Below are 19,138 nucleotides of genomic sequence, written 5' to 3' on the forward strand. Positions count from 1 at the left end.
CGCCCGGTACGGCGCAGCCGGGGCCCCACCCTGGAGCCAGGCCTGGGGTTGGGGCTCGTATGCGAGCGCCTGGTGGTCGGGCCTATGCCCACGGGGTCCGGCCGGGCCCAGCCCGAAAGAGCGACGTGGGCCCACCCTCCGACGGACTCACCACCCATCGAGGGAATCATAGGGGCCGGGTGCAGTGTGGATTGGGTGACAGTCGAAGGCAGGGAGCCCGACAACCCGATCCCCGGACACGGAGTCTAGCTCTTGGGACATGGAATGTCACTTCGCTGGGGGGGAAGGAGCCAGAGCTTGTGAGGGAGGTTGAGAGATACCGTCTAGATATAGTCGGGCTCACCTCCACACATAGCTTGGGCTCTGGAACCCAACCCCTCGAAAGGGGCTGGACTCTCCACTTCTCTGGCGTTGCCCGCGGTGAGAGGCGGCGGGCTGGTGTGGGCTTACTCATAGCCCCTCAGCTCAGCCGCCATGTGTTGGAGTTCACCCCGGTGAACGAGAGGGTCGCGTCCCTACGCCTTCGGGTTGGGGACAGGTGCCTCACTGTTGTTTCGGCCTACGGGCCGAGCAGCAGTGCAGAGTACCCGGCCTTCTTGGAGTCTCTGGGAGGGGTGCTGGATGGTGCTCCGACTGGGGACTCCATTGTTCTCCTGGGCGACTTCAATGCCCACGTGGGCAACGACAGTGAGACCTGGAGGGGGGTGATGGGGAGGAACGGCCTCCCTGATCTGAACCCGAGTGGTGTTCTGTTACTGGACTTCTGTGCTAGTCACAGTTTGTCCATAACAAACACCATGTTCCAACACAGGGATGTCCATAAGTGCACTTGGCACCAGGACACCCTAGGCCGGAGGTCGATGATCGACTTCATTGTCGTATCATCAGACCTCCGGCCGCGTGTTTTGGACACTCGGGTGAAGAGAGGGGCAGAGCTGTCAACCGATCACCACCTGGTGGTGAGTTGGATCCGCTGGCGAAGGAGGAAACCGGACCGACTCGGCAGGCCCAAACGTGTTGTGAGGGTCTGTTGGGAACGTCTGGCGGAACCCGATGTCAGTGTGGTCTTCAACTCCCACCTCCGGGAGAGCTTCTCCCAGATCCCGGGGGAGGTTGGGGACATTGAGTCCGAGTGGACCATGTTCTCCACCTCCATTGTCGAAGCGGCTGCTCGGAGCTGTGGTCGCAAGGTCTCCGGTGCCTGTCGTGGCGGCAATCCCCGAACCCGGTGGTGGACCCCGGAAGTAAGGGATGCCGTCAAGCTGAAGAAGGAGTCTTATCGGGCCTTGTTGGCCCGTGGGACTCCCGAGGCAGCTGATGGGTACCGGAAGGCCAAGCGTGCTGCAGCCCAGGCGGTTGTGGAGGCAAAAACTCGGGTCTGGGTGGAGTTTGGGGAGGCCATGGAGGAGGACTATCGGTCGGCCTCGAGGAAATTCTGGCAAACCATCCGGCGCCTCAGGAGGGGAAAGCAGTGCGCCACCAACACTGTTTACAGTGGAAGTGGGGAGCTGCTGACCTCGACTGGGGATGTTGTCGGGCGGTGGAAGGAATACTTCGAGGATCTCCTCAATCCCACTGCCACGTCTTCCATAGAAGAAGTAGAGGCTGAGGTCTCAGAGGTGGACTCGTCCATCACCCAAGCTGAAGTCACCGAGGTGGTTGGCAAGCTCCTCGGTGGCAGGGCACCGGGGGTGGATGAGATTCGCCCTGAGTACCTTAAGTCTCTGGATGTGCAGGGACTGTCTTGGTTGACACGTCTCTGTAACATTGCGTGGCGGTCGGGGACAGTACCTCTGGATTGGCAGACCGGGGTGGTGGTTCCCCTTTTTAAGAAAGGGGACCGGAGGATGTGCTCCAACTATAGGGGGATCACACTCCTCAGCCTCCCGGGGAAAGTCTATTCCAGGGTACTGGAGAGGAGGATCCGACCGATAGTCGAACCTCGGATCCAGGAGGAACAATGCGGTTTTCGTCCTGGTCGTGGAACGCTGGACCAGCTCTATACTCTCCATCGGGTGCTCGAGGGTTCATGGGAGTTCGCCCAACCAGTCCACATGTGTTTTGTGGATCTGGAGAAGGCGTTCGACCGTGTCCCTCGTGGTATCTTGTGGGGGGTGCTTCGGGAGTATGGGGTCCGGGGCCCTTTGCTAAGGGCAGTCCGGTCCTTGTATGACCGAAGCAGGAGCCTGGTTCGCATTGCCGGCAGTAAGTCAGACCTGTTCCAGGTGCATGTTGGACTCCGGCAGGGCTGCCCTTTGTCACCGGTTCTGTTCATAATTTTTATGGACAGAATTTCTAGGCGCAGCCAAGGGCCGGAGGGGGTCCGGTTTGGGGACCACAGGATTTCATCTCTGCTTTTTGCAGATGATGTTGTCCTGTTGGCCTCATCGAACCTGGACCTTCAGCGTGCACTGGGGCGGTTTGCAGCCGAGTGTGAAGCGAGCGGGATGAGGATCAGCACCTCCAAATCCGAGGCCATGGTTCTCGACCGGAAAAAGGTGGTTTGCCCTCTCCGGGTCGGTGGGGAGTCTTTGCCCCAAGTGGAGGAGTTTAAGTATCTCGGGGTCTTGTTCACGAGTGAGGGAAGGATGGAGCGTGAGATTGACAGACGGATTGGTGCAGCGTCTGCAGTGATGCAGTCGCTGTACCGGTCGGTTGTGGTAAAGAAGGAGCTGAGCCGAGAGGCGAAGCTCTCGATTTACCGGTCAATCTACGTTCCTACCCTCACCTATGGTCATGAGCTTTGGGTCATGACCGAAAGGACAAGATCCCGGATACAAGCGGTCGAAATGAGTTTCCTCCGTCGGGTGGCTGGGCGCACCCTTAGGGATAGGGTGAGGAGCTCAGTCACCAGGGAGGAGCTCGGAGTAGAGCCGCTGCTCCTCCGCGTCGAGAGGGGCCAGCTGAGGTGGCTCGGGCATCTGTTTCGGATGCCTCCTGGACGCCTCCCTGGGGAGGTGTTCCGGGCATGTCCCACCGGGAGGAGACCTCGGGGAAGACCCAGGACACGTTGGAGAGACTATGTCTCTCGGCTGGCCTGGGAACGCCTCGGGATCCCCCCGGAAGAGCTGGAGGAGGTGTCTGGGGAGAGGGAAGTCTGGGCATCCCTGCTTAGACTGTTACCCCCGCGACCCGGCCCCGGATAAGCGGAAGAGAATGGATGGATGGATGGATGGTTTTTTATTGAAGTGGAGTTTTTTTCATGGAAAATTTTTTTTTTTTTGGTTTAAAGTAACTTTTTTATTGAATACTAAAGAAACACATACCTTTATATGATTTTAGATCAAGACGAATGCAAATAAAAGAGCTCACAATGAAATTAAAAACGTTCCTCTGCAGTTGTCATAATTAGACACTAGATGGCAGTACTTAATAATATCAATGTTCCATTTCATAAGGTTTAAGTTTGTGTTCTTATGAAGTGAATTGATTTATTTCAGATTTACAATGAAATTGTCATTTTCATCCTGATACTGATGGTGGAAGTCTGGAGATATTATGCAGGGTTTCAGTCAGTGTCAGGATGTTGAGTTTTCAACCAAATAAAAGGTTTAATTACACAGAAAATGTTTCTCTCTTTGCTTTTACATACTTTCCTAAACTGTTACTTATTACTATTACTTTTTTTTTTTTTTCCTTTGTGATTATTTATTTTGTTTATTTATTTGGCTTACATTCTCTCCTGCACAATGGTGTTTCTTGCATGATTTTTATTTTTTTTCTCTTGCTGTTTATGATGTGCAAATAAATAGAATAAAAAATAAATAAATAAAAATAAGTGTTTTTTTTCAAATATTATAGCGAGTTTGAAGTTCAATCTGCTTTTATATCATCTAGTTGTGAGCTTTGCAAAGTTCTATTAGTCAGAATGTTATTGTGTTTATTTTTATTCAACTTTACAGTCCATTTTGAGCAGAGAGTGCAGATAATTGTGTTAATCTTAATTTTTAATCATCTTAATCTGATGTGTTTAGATCAATGAAAAGCTTTAGTTTCCTCATTTCTGGTGCATGTATTGTATTGGTGCATTTGTTGTCATTTTGTGCAGGTTTCCTTGGACTGGTGTTCTGCTGTGTTACTGCTTCGTGCTTCCAGCTGAGGATATTGTGAGTCAGTGTTATTTGTGTGTTTTTGTTGCTTCCAGTGGCGTCGGTCCAGACTCCAGCCAGCGGCCTGTTGTGCGTACGTGAGCAGAGCTTCATCGTCTGAGTTAACCAGTAACCAGAGCTGTGTTTCCTTCCTGATCTGCTGCCAGACTCCATGAGTACGTGATCCTTCTTCTGAGCTTTGGGGTTGGACGTGAACGCACAGATTCGCAGCAGTTCAACTGGAGGCCGATCATCAGAACATCTACGATCACCGACATGTGAAGAGACAGAACCTCAAACAGTCATGATAAGTTATGGATTAATGAGGGAAAAGCAGCTTAGTTTACAGAACTGGAACCACGAGTCAGTCTAATGTTGAACCATGAACATATATAAACGCCTACATAAACACCCGAACCTTTTTATTGGTCGTATATCAGCTGTGGTTCTGACCTTTAACTCTCAGAGACTCAGAACAGCTTTAGATCTGCACTGAAGGATAGTCAAACATCATCTGATGCAGGAGAACTTTAATTTAATTTAGTTCATTTAAAGTCAGTATTTAGCATTTTTTTAATATACTGTATATATTTTATATTTTTTTATTTATTTTGAATGGATGGATGGATGGATGATGGATGATGGATGATGGATGGATTAAATTACAAGACAAAAAAAGAGATAAGGTAAGACAAATTGAGACAAGACTAAGGTAAGGTAAGGTAAGGTAAGGTAAGGTAAGGTAAGGTAAGGTAAGGTAAGGTAAGGTAAGGTAAGATAAGATAAGATAAGATAAGATAAGATAAGATAAGATAAGATAAGATAAGATAAGATAAGATAAGATAAGATAAGATAGGACAAACTGACACAAAATTAAGATAAGACAAAGTGACACAAGACTAAGACTAAAACCAGACTAAGTTTACATAAGATAAGATAAGATAAAATAAGATAAGATAAGATAAGATAAGATAAGATAAGATAAGATAAGATAAGATAAGATAAGATAAGATAGGACAAACTGACACAAAATTAAGATAAGACAAAGTGACACAAGACTAAGACTAAAACCAGACTAAGTTTACATAAGATAAGATAAGATAAAATAAGATAAGATAAGATAAGATAAGATAAGACAAATTGAGACAAGACAAGACAAAGACCAGACTAAGTTTGCATAAGACAAGATAAGATAAGATAAGATAAGATAAGATAAGATAAGATAACATAACATAACATAACATAACATAACATAACATAACATAACATAACATAAGGTTTATTTGTCACAAACACACTTATAGATAGTTCAATGCACAGTGAATTGTATTTTTGTAAAACCTATAGACAGATCATGTTTTAAATTTAGATACAGAACATACATTAGATGTTTTAGATTTCCAACTGAATTATTACAGATTTTTCCCAAACAAGACCCTTTTATGACGGCTCTACAATCAGGGAGCACCCGTCAAAAATGGGGTGAAATAAAATGAAAAGTCATGCTGTATATGACTAAATGTAGCAGATAATGTTTGACACCTTATGCTGATGCTATAGAATAGAAAAATAAAATAAAATACATTAAGTCTGGGTCAGACATGACAACTGTCCCAGGTGTCTGAAGGTTAAAGGTTCATGTTTGAATCCGGTTTCATTCAGAGATAATGTGATGAAGGACTGAAAGACTCTAAAATAGGAACCGTTTTATATTTATAATGAAGATTTCCTAATTTAGGGGATAAAGAACAATAAAAACAAGATAAAGAAACAGACTATAACACTGACTATTACATCAGCCAAAATGTCATTTTCATATCAGTATCAGCCAAGAATTTTGCAATCAGTGCATGTCTATTAAAACTGTTCATATCAGAAGAACCTGTGTCCAGTAGTGGCTGATAACAGGATAATTTTAGACATTTTCCACTGGAATTATTAACAGAAATTAGTCCCACTGACCAATTTTATGACCTGTTTGTTTGAGTTATTGATTAATTACTTGGACCTTCAACACCTATCTAGTTTTAACATGTTGATGTGGGCTTGTACTTACTGATCATGTTTGGTTTTTGTCTGTTTTTTAACCCTTTCATGCATGAATTACACTGGTCAACAACAAATGTATTGTTTAAGTTTTTTGAGCTGATTTAGGATAATTTTGGTGTGCTGAATCCAAAAATCAAATTAATTTTGCTCAATCAGGTCAACTTTCTGAACTATGCTACATATTGGCTTTTTAACATTTTTGCTTACATTTATGGGCATTTTCACATCATATGATACAAAATTCTTTCATATTTCTTGCAATAAACGAGTTCTGAAGATTTTACTTTTGGCAATTTATGATTAATGGTTTTTTTTAATATTACAGGTGAATGAAATGGCTTCGACTAGAAGATCTTGCAAAAATAAGCCTGACATATTCTGCTACATCTGCGGTGAATACATAATAAATAATAAATACATCCGGTTAGACAATTATTTTTTTTCTCTTAAAACCTATTTTGGGTGAGAACTATATAAAAAAATCAACTGATAAAGTCACAAAAATGTAATCAATTTTGTGAGAAGATCAAATTTTTCAAAATCAAATTAGCAAAAAAACCTGACCTGATTGAGAAAAACAGATGTCATTTTTGGATTTAGCGGTGCAAAATGGTCCTAATTCAGTTGAAAAAACCCAGACAACTTGCAAAAAAAAATTTTTTGTAACCCAGTGTTATGAGAACCGTAGTCGAGATTTTTTTCCTGAGTGTTTTTATTCCTCTTTAGGCATGACAAAACAATGCAACTGAATTTTTTTTTTAATAAACCTGTTTTTTTTTTATGAAGGTAGATTTGTTTCTTTATTGCTTTAACTAAAAAAAATTCAATTAAAAAAGGGTTTGAATCAAAAAAAAAAAAAAATTATGACCCAAAAAATTGCATTTGAACACTTTTTTTCTTTGATTGAAGGGATTTTTTTTTTTTTAATTGATCTTTTTTTTTTTTAATGAAAATTTTTTGTTTTTGGTTAAAGCAATAAAGAAACAAATCTACCTTCATAATTTTTTGTGGAGTTTCAAAAATGTCCACTCCGCTGGACACCATGTGTTTAATTTTTGAAGGAAGGAATGCAATATCAGAAAGTGACATACTGCGTGAAAACTATAAAATCAAAACATTTTTAATGCAGCTAATCTGATGTTTTCTCATATTTTCTCAATTTTTATTAACAATTGATTTACTCTCAAACATGTCACTGCAGATCAGGTTTATCAAGTAAAGCAAAGTTATAGTAATGGTATGAATGTCTGTATATGGGATGGTGCAAAAGTGTCCACTGTGTTGACTGATATGGAACTAAAACAACAAAATCCTATGAATATAATATATTAGAGAACAGATGTAGAATAGCTGTCCACTGTAGTGACCACTATGCATGAAAGGGTTAAACTATCTCTAGATCTGCTTTAACCTGTCCTCTTTTTTCTTTTTTTCTTTAACCTGTCCTTTTTTTTTTCTTTAACCTGTCCTTTTTTTCTTTTTTTTCTTTAACCTGTCCTCTTTTTTCTTTTTTTCTTTAACCTGTCCTTTTTGTTTTCTTTAACCTGTCCTCTTTTTTCTTTTTTTTCTTTAACCTGTCCTTTTTTTTCTTTTTTTTCTTTAACCTGTCCTTTTTTTTCTTTAACCTGTCCTTTTATTTCTTGTTTTTTCTTTAACCTGTCTTTTTTTTTCTTTTTTTTTCTTTAACCTGTCCTTTTTTTTCTTTTTTTTCTTTAACCTGTCCTTTTTTTCTTTAACCTGTCCTTTTATTTCTTGTTTTTTCTTTAACCTGTCCTCTTTTTTCTTTTTTTCTTTAACCTGTCCTTTTTTTTTTTTTTTTAACCTGTCCTCTTTTTTCTTTTTTTTCTTTACCCTGTCCTTTTTTTTTCTTTAACCTGTCCTTTTTTTTCTTTTTTTTTTTTTCTTTAACCAGTCCTTTTTTCTTTTTTTTTTTCTTTAACCTGTCCTCTTTTTTCTCTTTTTTTTTTTCTTTAACCTGTCCTTTTTTTCTTTTTTTTTTTTCTTTAACCTGTCCTTTTTTTTTTTCTTTTTTTTTCTTTAACCTGTCCTTTTTTTCTTTTTTTTTTCTTTAACCTGTCCTTTCCCATCTACCCACTGTGCAATGTGATGCCGGAGTGACGTCTTTTCTAATTCATTTTTGGACGTCCAATTTCAGTCCACTGAAGAGGTTAGTCCAATTAGGTTCATACTGTCTACAAAAACTTATACACATTTCCTTTTCTTTTTTTCTTTTTTCTTTTTTTTTTTTTTTAACTCTTTTCCTATCTGTCTGACAAACAAGAAAAGGAAATCTGCACTGAAGGGGTTGTTTTGTAACACCAAGCAACATCTGTTTTCTAATGAATGTCTAATGTTGACGTCTGAGGTAATCTCTGTGTAAGGGCTGTTTATTGTCCAAATGTGGTCATTATGGACGTCTTTTAAACATCAAATTTAGGCTAATTCTTGACATCATCTTCTGAAATGGGACTTAATCATTTTCCTAAAAGTCCATTTGATTGTCTCAGCAGCAGATTGAAGACTCATACAAAATGTGTGATGCACAGTTCAAACAAACAGCTGAGTCAAACAAAGCTACAGCAAAATGACCTGGCACAGAAAACATGTCGTCCACCCTCTGGAAGCATGGAACTACAGTTACACACCAATAAATCACATTTCAATATCCAGTTTCCATCTTTATTGAATGGCATCAGGCATATCAAGGACAATGAAATGACATTCTAAATGAGCTCAGAACTCAGTGGTCTCATTCTAACAGAGGTGCACACAAACAAAAGGACTTGATCTCACAAACAGAAATATGAGGAGGCGGAGGAGGAGGAGGAGGAGGAGGAGGAGGAGGAGGAGGAGGAGGAGGAGGAGGAGGAGGAGGAGGCTGTGATATCATGTCCTGCTGCCTTAGGATGAACATCAGACTTAAAATTTTTTGGAATAATTTATATTTTGATGTGGACAATGTGTGCAAGCAAATTAGCCAAACAGACACCCAACTTTGTGGTCTTTCAATCCAACTTAAAATCCTACTTGGACACTCTTAACTTTTGCATGAACTCTAAAGCTGTGAAAACTAAAGCCTTATGTAATGAATTTAAATTGGATTTTAAAAAAAAATTTATTCATTCATTCATTTTCTGAACCCGCTTTATCCTCACTAGGGTCACGGGGGTCGCTTGGAGCCTATCCCAGCTACACAGGGGCGAAGGTGGGGTACACTCTGGACAAGTCGCCAGTTCATCGTAGGGCTGAACATATAGAGACAAACAGTCACTCTCACATTCACACCTATGGGCCATTTTAGATTAACCTATTAGTGCATGTGTTTGGATGGTGGGAGGAAGCTGGAGTACTTGGAGAGAACCCACGCAGACACGGGGAGAACATGCAAACTCCACACAGAAAGGTCCCACCCCCGTCGATTGGTGTTGGAATCGAACCCAGGACCTTCTTGCTGTGAGGCACGAGTGCTAACCACTGCACCACCGTGTTATTTATATTTATTCAATTTACTTACCTATCTGTGTATTTATATTTAGTTTCTTCCTGCCTCACCTCGAGCATTATGTTTTCCATGTTATGTTTATTACTGTTGACTGCTGTGGATCTATTTTGGATACGGCATTATGTAAATAAAATTTTTGGAAAAAAAAAAAAAAATCCAACTTATAATTCCTGACCTCTTCTCCAGTGTTTGCACTCACGCCACAGACCAAACAGCTGGGGGTCAAATTGACCCTAGATCAGTAGTTTCCAACCTTTTTTGGCTCATGACCCCATTTTAACATCACAAATTTCTGGCGACCCCAGACATTCAAAACAGAGACATTTTTTCTGCTAAAATTAATTTGTTTTTGATCATGTAATAGTTTGCTGTACTTTGTTGCAAATAAATGTTCATTTTAAACAACATTTAGTCTATATAATATATATTATTAAGGATGGAGGCAGAAAAGCCAGGTGTAGATTACTGTACAAAGTCCTTGGTCAGGATATGTACAGTTAGTCCAGCCTGTATTTACAAGGCTGACAATTAATACTGAACAAACAAGAACTCAAACTATGAATTATGAAAGAGCTGCAGCATCTGAAACTGACCACAATGAACATTTGACAGATAAACAGTATCACAGTGCTTCAGTTTCAGCTTCACAGTTTGTCATGTCTTTTATGGGTTGGGATTGTCTCCATCAACTCACCATATATTTTTTTATTAGTAAGGGTTCTTTTTTGTATTTTTGTATTTTTTTATTATCAATTACTAGAAATTTCACGCGACCCCATTTGAATTCCAGGCGACCCCACGTAGGGTCCCGACCCCAAGGTTGAAAAAAACTGCCCCAGAGGAAAACCAATTTAATATGAGTTCAGCACATTGAAAAAATATCATGATTATTTTATGCTTAATCAGTTGTCCCCATCAAATTAGGAAAAGTCACGAATTATGAAGCAAAAAAAAAAAAAGTCAACTATTATTTTTTGAATGATAAACACTGACCCCTAGGATAATACGAGAGTAAACCCAGACTGAAGGAAAACTCTGTGTCTGATACATGTGTCTGAACCATTGATCTGTTATGTAACTGATGATAATCATGGACATTGTTTCATCTTTTCCAGTAAATCACTCAGATTCCTGTTAACCATTTGTTCCAGTCAGTGATGTGAGTTTCTAAAAATACCCTTTGTGTTTTTCTATGGACATAGAAATCCCCTGGTTTACAATCGGAGCAGGTCACAGCAGGCTGGAGTCTGTGAGGACGCTTCGTGACCCGGTGGGAGGGCGTCTCCCACACTGGTACTGTTTATCAGGAATCTGGTAATGGCGGTCACTATGGAGACTCATTATTTCCTCTGAAATGAAGCTCCAGGTGGTAAATAACAGTGACGGGAAATATGTGACCCCTGTACTCTGACATCTGTCTTTACCAGATGTCCTTGAATGCAACATGTAGAGAGATTTTCAAAGCTGATTCAGCATCAGTTTACAAGATTCCAATTAACCTCCCAGCATCCAGGTGAGCATAGTATGCACACTTTGCACTTCATGCCACAAAAGGTCATATTATTTTTCACAATTTGTATTAGGTCAGAATTTAAACGTTGTTAATTTTTGCATGATTTTAAAAAAATTTCACGAAAATGGAAAATTACTACATTAACACCCCTTTCTGAAGTGAGTAAAAAAAAAAAAAAAAAAAAAAAAAAGCACATTGACACAGTTTAGCATTTAATATTTGACCAAGCACAAAAAATAATAGTGCATATTAACCAGTGCTTCTAATCATTGACATATGCCAGGCTGCAAAATAAATAAATAAAATATTAGGGGAAAAAAAAAGTAATACAATTTCTATATAGTATATTGAAAATAGAATAAAAATTCACAAATTAATAAAAGCTATTAATACAAAGAACAATGACCAAAACAATCAGAAAAATAAACAAAAAAAAAATAAAAAAAATAAAAATAACAAGCAGAAAGGACTAAAAACAATGAAGAAAATTGACAAAAAATAACCAAAATTTACAACATCAAGAACAAAAATGAACATAATAAACAAAAATGAACCAAAAATTTACCAATATATTAAAAAATGAACAAAAATGACAGAAAAGAAAAATATAGCCACACAATGACCAAAAATGACCTACATTGTCAACAAAATGAACAAAAATTACAATAATAACAAACTAAATTAATTAAAAAAGAACAAAAATTATCAAAATATTCAACAAAAAGAACAAAAGTGACTAAAATAATCAACAATAAAACAAAAAAGTTATCAAAAATAATTAACAAATTGAACAAAATTATTGAAATTATGAACAAAAAAGAAAAAAATTGGCCACACAATGAACAAAATGAACAAAATAAACAAAATAAACCAAATAAAAAACATCAAACTCATTCATCCATGTCTTAAAGTGGACAAAGCATTGTCCACATTGTCCAAGATGTCTTGTTCTGCTGAAGCATTAAGAGTTCCTTTAACTGGAACTAAGGGTCCAAACCACACCCCACACATAATAACCCCCCCCCCCTCTCCACCAAACTGAACACTGGGTCAGTGCAGTCAGTTTAGTGCTGTTGGAATTCACTGACATCCTGAGAGTCGACCCATTTGTTTATGTTTGTAGAATCAGTCTGTGTGGTTTTATTCACCTGTGGACATAGAAGTGACCACATCACCTTTATTCAATGATTTGCAGAGGTGTCCCAGTACTTTCGGCAATATAGTGTTGATGTGTCTGTCAGTGTTTTAGCAACGGAGGTTGATTAAAATGTAGATCTGACATGGAGGAGGCAGTGAATTTCTTTGTGGATCTGTGAAGTGAAACAGAATGTGATGCATTAATGAAGATTCAACAAACAACACTTTATAAGTCATTAAAATAACCTTAAACACATCTTATAACCTTCGTTTCTAGTCACAAATGAGTTCATTATTAATAGAATAATTATTCTTAAACAATAGGTCTATTGGTTTTAACAGTGACAGCGTAAATAAATAGATATTTTATAGATAGAAGTTGGTATAATACAGATGCACGTGCGGCTTATTTTTATCAGTATAACTCAAATAAAAGCAAAATGTGTTAAATTAAACAAAACACCTTTATTATTATTATTATTATTATTATTATTATTATTATTATTATTATTGTATGTATTATATTTATTATCCTCCTGCTGGTTCTGCTCTTATCTGCTGTTTTCAGTCTTTTCCCGTCGCGTGCAGCTCTGTTTACTTCCTCATAGCGGTGTGTCCGTGGTGCACGTGGACTACATGCTGCTGTCGGAGCCCTCAATGGCGGTGGGCACGCCCAGTGCGCGAGCACGTCGCTGACCTAATTTACTTTCACTCCAACATTCAAACAGTCACGTACTGAACCCAGAGCAGTTATAAAGTCTGTGATTTTTACGTCAGTGGGAAAAAAGAGTCATAAATGAAAAGTTTAATATGTGAAACAGTGAATGACAAAAAATAATAAAGTTATAAAATAGAGACATTAATCCTCTTCCTCCCCTCTCCTCTCTCTATCGTCCTCCTCCTCTTTCTCCCCCCCCCCCCTCCTCCTCCTCCTCCTCCTCTCTCTCCTCCCCCCCCTCCTCCTCCTTCTCTCATGGTGAACCTCACATCCCGCACGTCTCACACCGATCACTCGCTCGTGCTCCCCAAACACCGTAAATAATCCGCAATCAGACCGGAAGTGGCCTTCACAATAAAGGTCAACTTTTTAACAACTGACAAGAGACGTAACACCCACATTTAATTCATACTAGTTTCACGTTTTCAGTACCACAATGATTTTTCTTTCATATCCTATTTTTATACCTATAACAGAATCCTTATTTTTAAAATCATAACTTCATTATTTCCTGCATTTTGTCTCTTAAAATGAACATTATAATGTTGTAGATTCAAGATGTTTATTGTTAGACTGAATAATGAAATTTATCTTTATTTTTACTACTACTACTACTACTACTACTACTACTACTATTACTACTACTACTACTACTACTACTACTACTAATAATAATAATAATAATAATAATAATAAGAAGAAGAATAGTAATAAGAATTAGACAGATAAGACAGACCTTAATGTTAAACATAGAAATAATTTCCAGTAGCTCTGGTCTGACAGTAAATGTAAAAATGCAAAAAGAATAATTAAAACTTTTTAAAAAATAATTTGGTTTTATTTAACTTTTATTTAACCAGGAAAATTCTTTTAGTGACACTAAAAATCTATTTTGTGAGAGCATCCTGGCCATCAGTTACAATCATCATAGAACCAAACAATCAAATAATACAGAAATTTTTTTGAAATTTACAAAATACACAATACATGTACACATTATGAATAAGTTATGTTAAAAAAAAAAAAAAAAAAAAAAAAAAAAAAAAAAAAAAAAACATGTCAGATTGAGCAAAAGATAGTTTAACAGTCCAAATAATAATAATAATAATAATAATAATAATAATAATAATAATAATAATAATAATAATGTGTATTGAGGTACCAGTTAACTGAATTTTCCTAAGGGAATAAGTAAAGTTCATCTTAATGCAGTAATTGAACTGTAATGCAGTTTAAAATTTTTAATTTTATTTACTTTCATAAAAATAATAAATTATCAAACTTGATATTTGATAGTAATTTTTCTTTTAAGCCAGTGTTTCCTACTGTGGTTTTGTGTTTTATTCTATGTAATGTTTCTGCTTTAACTCTCGGCTTTTATTCTGAAATGGAAAACCGGATGTGCTTCTATGGAACAGTTCTGGTTTTGACACAGTTTTGGCTTCAATAAGAGGTCCCCGGCAGCATCAGTATGAGAACGTGAGTTGAGTGGAGGACCGGAGGACCGGAGGACCGGAGGACCATCCCTGGGGTGTTTGGCGAAAACCTGCATCCTCCGTGTTTCCTCGTGGATCTCAGCTGTCAATCAAACCTCCCACTGATAAAAGCGGAGCCAGCTGTGTGACCAGCATCAGTCCGCCTCACCTCATCGGACACTCAACTTTCTCTGACTCTCCTTGGATCCACAGTCACCACGGCCGTGAAAAAGATGCCGTTCATCGAACACGTATCGGACGCGGACCTGGAGCGCGTGGCCCTGGTGCGCGTCGTGCCGTCGCTCCTGACGCACGGCTTCTGCTGCGTGGACGGGCTGCTGGGGGAGCTGACCGGCGGCATCGTGCTGGAGCAGGTGAAGGACATGCACTGCTCCGGGATGCTGCAGGACGGCCGGCTGGCGGGCTCCGTCCCGGGCGTCCACCGGAAGAGCATCCGCGGGGATAAAATCGCGTGGGTGAGCGGCACGGAACGCGGCTGTGAGGCCATCAGCTTCCTGTTGGACCTGATCGACCGGCTCGTGTCCGTGTGCGCGAGCCGACTGGGGACCAAGGCGATCCGGGAGAGGTCAAAGGTAAGACCGACCACCGGAGAATGCACGTTAAACCACAACAAAAACAACCAATCAGAGGCGAAAAGTCAATTACGCACGGTTTTACGCACGAAAAAGCGCACAAAATATTGGAACTACTGTAAAACAATGTGGTCTGTAATCTGAAAATCTACCTCTTATAAAGTGTGATTAACATTTAATTATGCTTTATGGTTTGTTATTCATGTATGAATTATGAGAACTTTAATCAAGATTTTTTCCTGGGTGTTTTCGTTCCTCTTTAGGCATGAAAAAAAAACAATGCAACTGAAAATTTTCCTGTGAACCTATTTTTCATGGAGTTTCAAAAATGTCCACTCAGCTGGGCACCATAAGTTTAATTTTTGAAGCAAAGAAACATTTTAATTTAATTTAATTTTAACTTTAACACGTATTTACTGATATATTGGGTGAAAACTATGAAATAAAAGCATTTTTAATGCTGCTAATCTGATGTTTTCTCACATTTTAACATACTCTAATACTAGTCACTACTCATTTCACTGAGATAATATGCAAAAAAAAAAAGTTAATTACAGTCTAATAACAATAAAAAGCAGTTAATTTACACTCAGGCATGTTACTGCAGATGAAGTTTATCAAGAACAGCAAAGTGACAGTAATGGTATGAATTGCAGTTTATGGGGATGATACATAAGTGTCCACTGTGTTGTCTGATATGGAACTAAAACAACAAAATTCATGAATATATAAGAGAACAGCTTTGAATAGCTGTCTATTGTAGTGACCACTATGCATGAAAGGGTTAATCTAAAATCACCAAGAAGTTAAGGTTTACCTGAGTTTCTGTGACAATATTAAAGAAAATGTCCTATTCTGTGTCTCTTGGTGACAGGAAAGTCTCATAAAATGACATCAGTTTCAAAAATTTTCTCAAATAGGCTAATTTGTTAGCCGAAGAACTCTATTTATGGAACTGTTTACAAAATTTTAGTATTGTTTGTAGAAAAAAAGATAGAACTGATTATGTAAAGTCATACATAAATGTAACTGCACTATTAACTTTAATAATAATATTTTTTCTCGCTTGTATCAGTGATATTTTCAGTCTGTGAATCTGTAGGAACTAATTATTCAACAATATCCTCCTAAGACCCACTGTTGACATTTGTGGACAAGAGTTTCACAACTTTATACCAAAAAAAAAAGAAAAGAAAACTATTCACCACAAATGACATTCCATAAAAAAAACAAAAAACAAAAAAAAAAAAAAAAACTTTTGTATCATGATGTTTGGAATATAGGCACTTATTTAATAAAAACAAAAAAAAAAAGCTTGTACTTTGCTGACATGTCCTGGGTCTTAGGAGGATATAAGAAAATAGAAAGGTTATGTACAATCAAACTGTTATCCAATCCAGTCCAACTTTATTTGTAAAGCACTTTAAAACAACCACAGTGGACCAAAGTGCTGTACAGAAAAATAAATAAAAACCAAAATAACAGAGTAAAATACAAGAATAGATTAAGACACAGAACAACTGTAAAATAAAATAGAAAAATAATCAATTAAAAAAAAAATACAGAAGAATAGATAAAACCTAAATAAAAGAATAAAATACAAGTTTGTGAAATATGCTCTGTTTTTATCTTTATATATATCACTGCAGTTGTAATATGTAAGTTAAATAAAAGCTTATGATCATATTTGTAGTGTTTTAGTTCCAACAAAGTCTTTTATTCTGATACTGAACAAAGGTACAAACTGCTGTCCCTGTGTTCGTGTTCATAAAAACTGATCATTTAAACATTTTTATCCAATATTGATCATAATTGTAGTTTACCATCATAGTTAAAGCCTTATGTTTCATTTAGGATCAGTTTCTTATGAGAACAGCATGTTTTGTGCATTTGCATAAAGTGAAAAAAAAAAAGTTCATTTTGAGTCCCCATGTCACGCAGCAGTAATTTAAATATTTTTACCCCATTGTAACATGTCATGTGAAAGTACTTACTGAGACTTATTCATACAAACATGGAGATCAGTTATTTAGTTTAAACACAGAGACTATTGAACTGGACATGTGTCACCGCTTGATCTGGTCCAAAAACATCATTAAATATCTGTAAATGCTTCTATGAAACTGGGTTTATTTTGGTTTCTGGCTCTTTTCCAGCTTTTTAGACCCAATAATAAAAGGTAAATTTAGACATATTTCCTCTCAGGATGGACCTAATGATGACCTCAGATAAATGCAAAAAAAATAATACTCTTGCTCTGAGCCATCCCATAATTAATTAATTTTTAATCAAATACTGGGGCCAAAAATAGGACCCAAATATGGACATTAAAATTACCTAGGTGTCAGTGCATTAGACCTGTAAACATGGCTGTAAATGGTCTTCTATAGACTATAAATAAAGACACTGTATTACATGTGTCGATCCTAGTGGTTTTTCTAATCCACACATGTGGGTTTTTCATCAATCTCAGTCTCATTCCAGGTTTCGTGTTTAACCCATCGTGTCCACTTGTGTTACATGCAGAACCTGCCCATTTAAATACAAATAAATCGGGAAAGATTTTGCAACAGCGGTCATTTTTGTGAAACACTCTGCCTTGAATAACTAGTTCAATTCCCAAAATGGACCTGTGAGAGAATAAAGAGATTAAAAAAAAAAAAGTAGCGTGCAATTTTCGTGTCCTTTTTACCGTGTTACATGCAGATTTTTGTATTAGATATAATGTAAAAAATGTATCAGATATACAAAAATGGATGTTAACAAATATTCAAGTCACTATTACTTATGTTGTCTGTCAATTATTATTTTGTTATTTACTTTCACTGCTGTTTCAAAATTCAGAGGTGGTCTTGGGTGGGGGGGTGGGGGGTCTGGGGGTTTATGCTCACCCACACAATATTAGCAATTCATATCAAAAGATATGTAATGTGTTAAAACTTTAATAAAGATATAAGTTAAAAAAAAAAAAGTAAAATAATTTAAAAAATTAGGGGTGTGAGAAAATCTCAGTTTTACAATGTATCATGATATTTCATTTCATGATACTGTATCGATATTTTCAGGTATTTATTCAAATGCAGATTTGGCGTAGGTTCATTTTTTTTCTTTATTGTTTATATCTTATTTATTATTACTTAACACTGTTTTATTAAATAACGGTTATTTGAAGCACCCTAAAAGCACTTTTTACTGTCTGAGAAGCAGATGTTAGTTCCTTTGTTGGGACTGCACAAAAATAATGTTCTGATGTTAGTTATGAACAAATAGAATATGAACATTTGAACAGGATCTGTGAAACATAATTTAAGTTTTAACACAGGAACATTTTTGGATCAAGCATTAGATCCTGTTGTAAGCAAATAAAAATGTGTTTAGTATTTGTGCAGATTTCTGGTGTAATTCAATTCTTCAAGAAAATAATAATTAAAAAAAAGAAACAAAACCAATAAAAAACTTCCTTTTTTAACAGTATCATGATATATCATATTGTCATCCTAGTATTGTGATTTGTGTCTTATCGCCAGATTCCTGCCAATACACACCCCTAAAAAAAATGTTTTATCTGAAAAATAGTTTCTCTTTTATCTCAGTAAGTATTTATTTTGTAAACAGACCCAAAGTGCTTCCAAAGTTGCTTCATAACATTAGTCATCTGGTCTGAAATTTTAGCCCCATGTCCTGTTTTTAGGACCAGTTTCACAGAAGAACCCAGATATAGTTTTTACTCAGAGAAACACAGGGAGTTAGAGTGCAGTGTATTTAATATGTGATACTGTAAATTTATTCTAAGTTATGTGGTGTTAATTTCAGTGTTGTTTTAATCCCTTTTATATGAACAGAACATTGATCCTGTTCACATGGAGCTTTAATGAAGGGATCAGATGTGAATTTATGCCCAAAATCTGAATATAACTTTTAAATGTGTTCATAAAAACCTGTATTTTCTACCTCTAGGGCGTATTTCCTGTCATACCTGTTGCCGTTCGTGTTTTTACTTGTTTGCTGAGTTACGTGTTCATCTTTTACCTTTTTTTTTTTTTTTTTTTTTTGTCCATTGTTT

At 37.7% G+C, this 19,138-nt stretch overlaps 1 protein-coding gene across 1 annotated transcript in view; it reads left to right on the forward strand.

The window, feature by feature from the left end:
* The first annotated feature begins 14,499 nt into the window (after nucleotides 1-14,499).
* The window catches only part of LOC115414350 (egl nine homolog 3), a 17,942-nt gene continuing 13,303 nt past the window's right edge, over nucleotides 14,500-19,138 (forward strand). Inside the window, exon 1 of the mRNA XM_030127661.1 lies at nucleotides 14,500-15,075. Coding sequence (XP_029983521.1) covers nucleotides 14,716-15,075 — 360 coding nt within the window. The 5' untranslated portion in view covers nucleotides 14,500-14,715. The remainder of the gene's footprint in view (nucleotides 15,076-19,138) is intronic.

Source organism: Sphaeramia orbicularis, chromosome 22 (assembly GCF_902148855.1).
Source record: "Sphaeramia orbicularis chromosome 22, fSphaOr1.1, whole genome shotgun sequence".
NCBI classification, from domain to species: Eukaryota; Metazoa; Chordata; class Actinopteri; order Kurtiformes; family Apogonidae; genus Sphaeramia; species Sphaeramia orbicularis.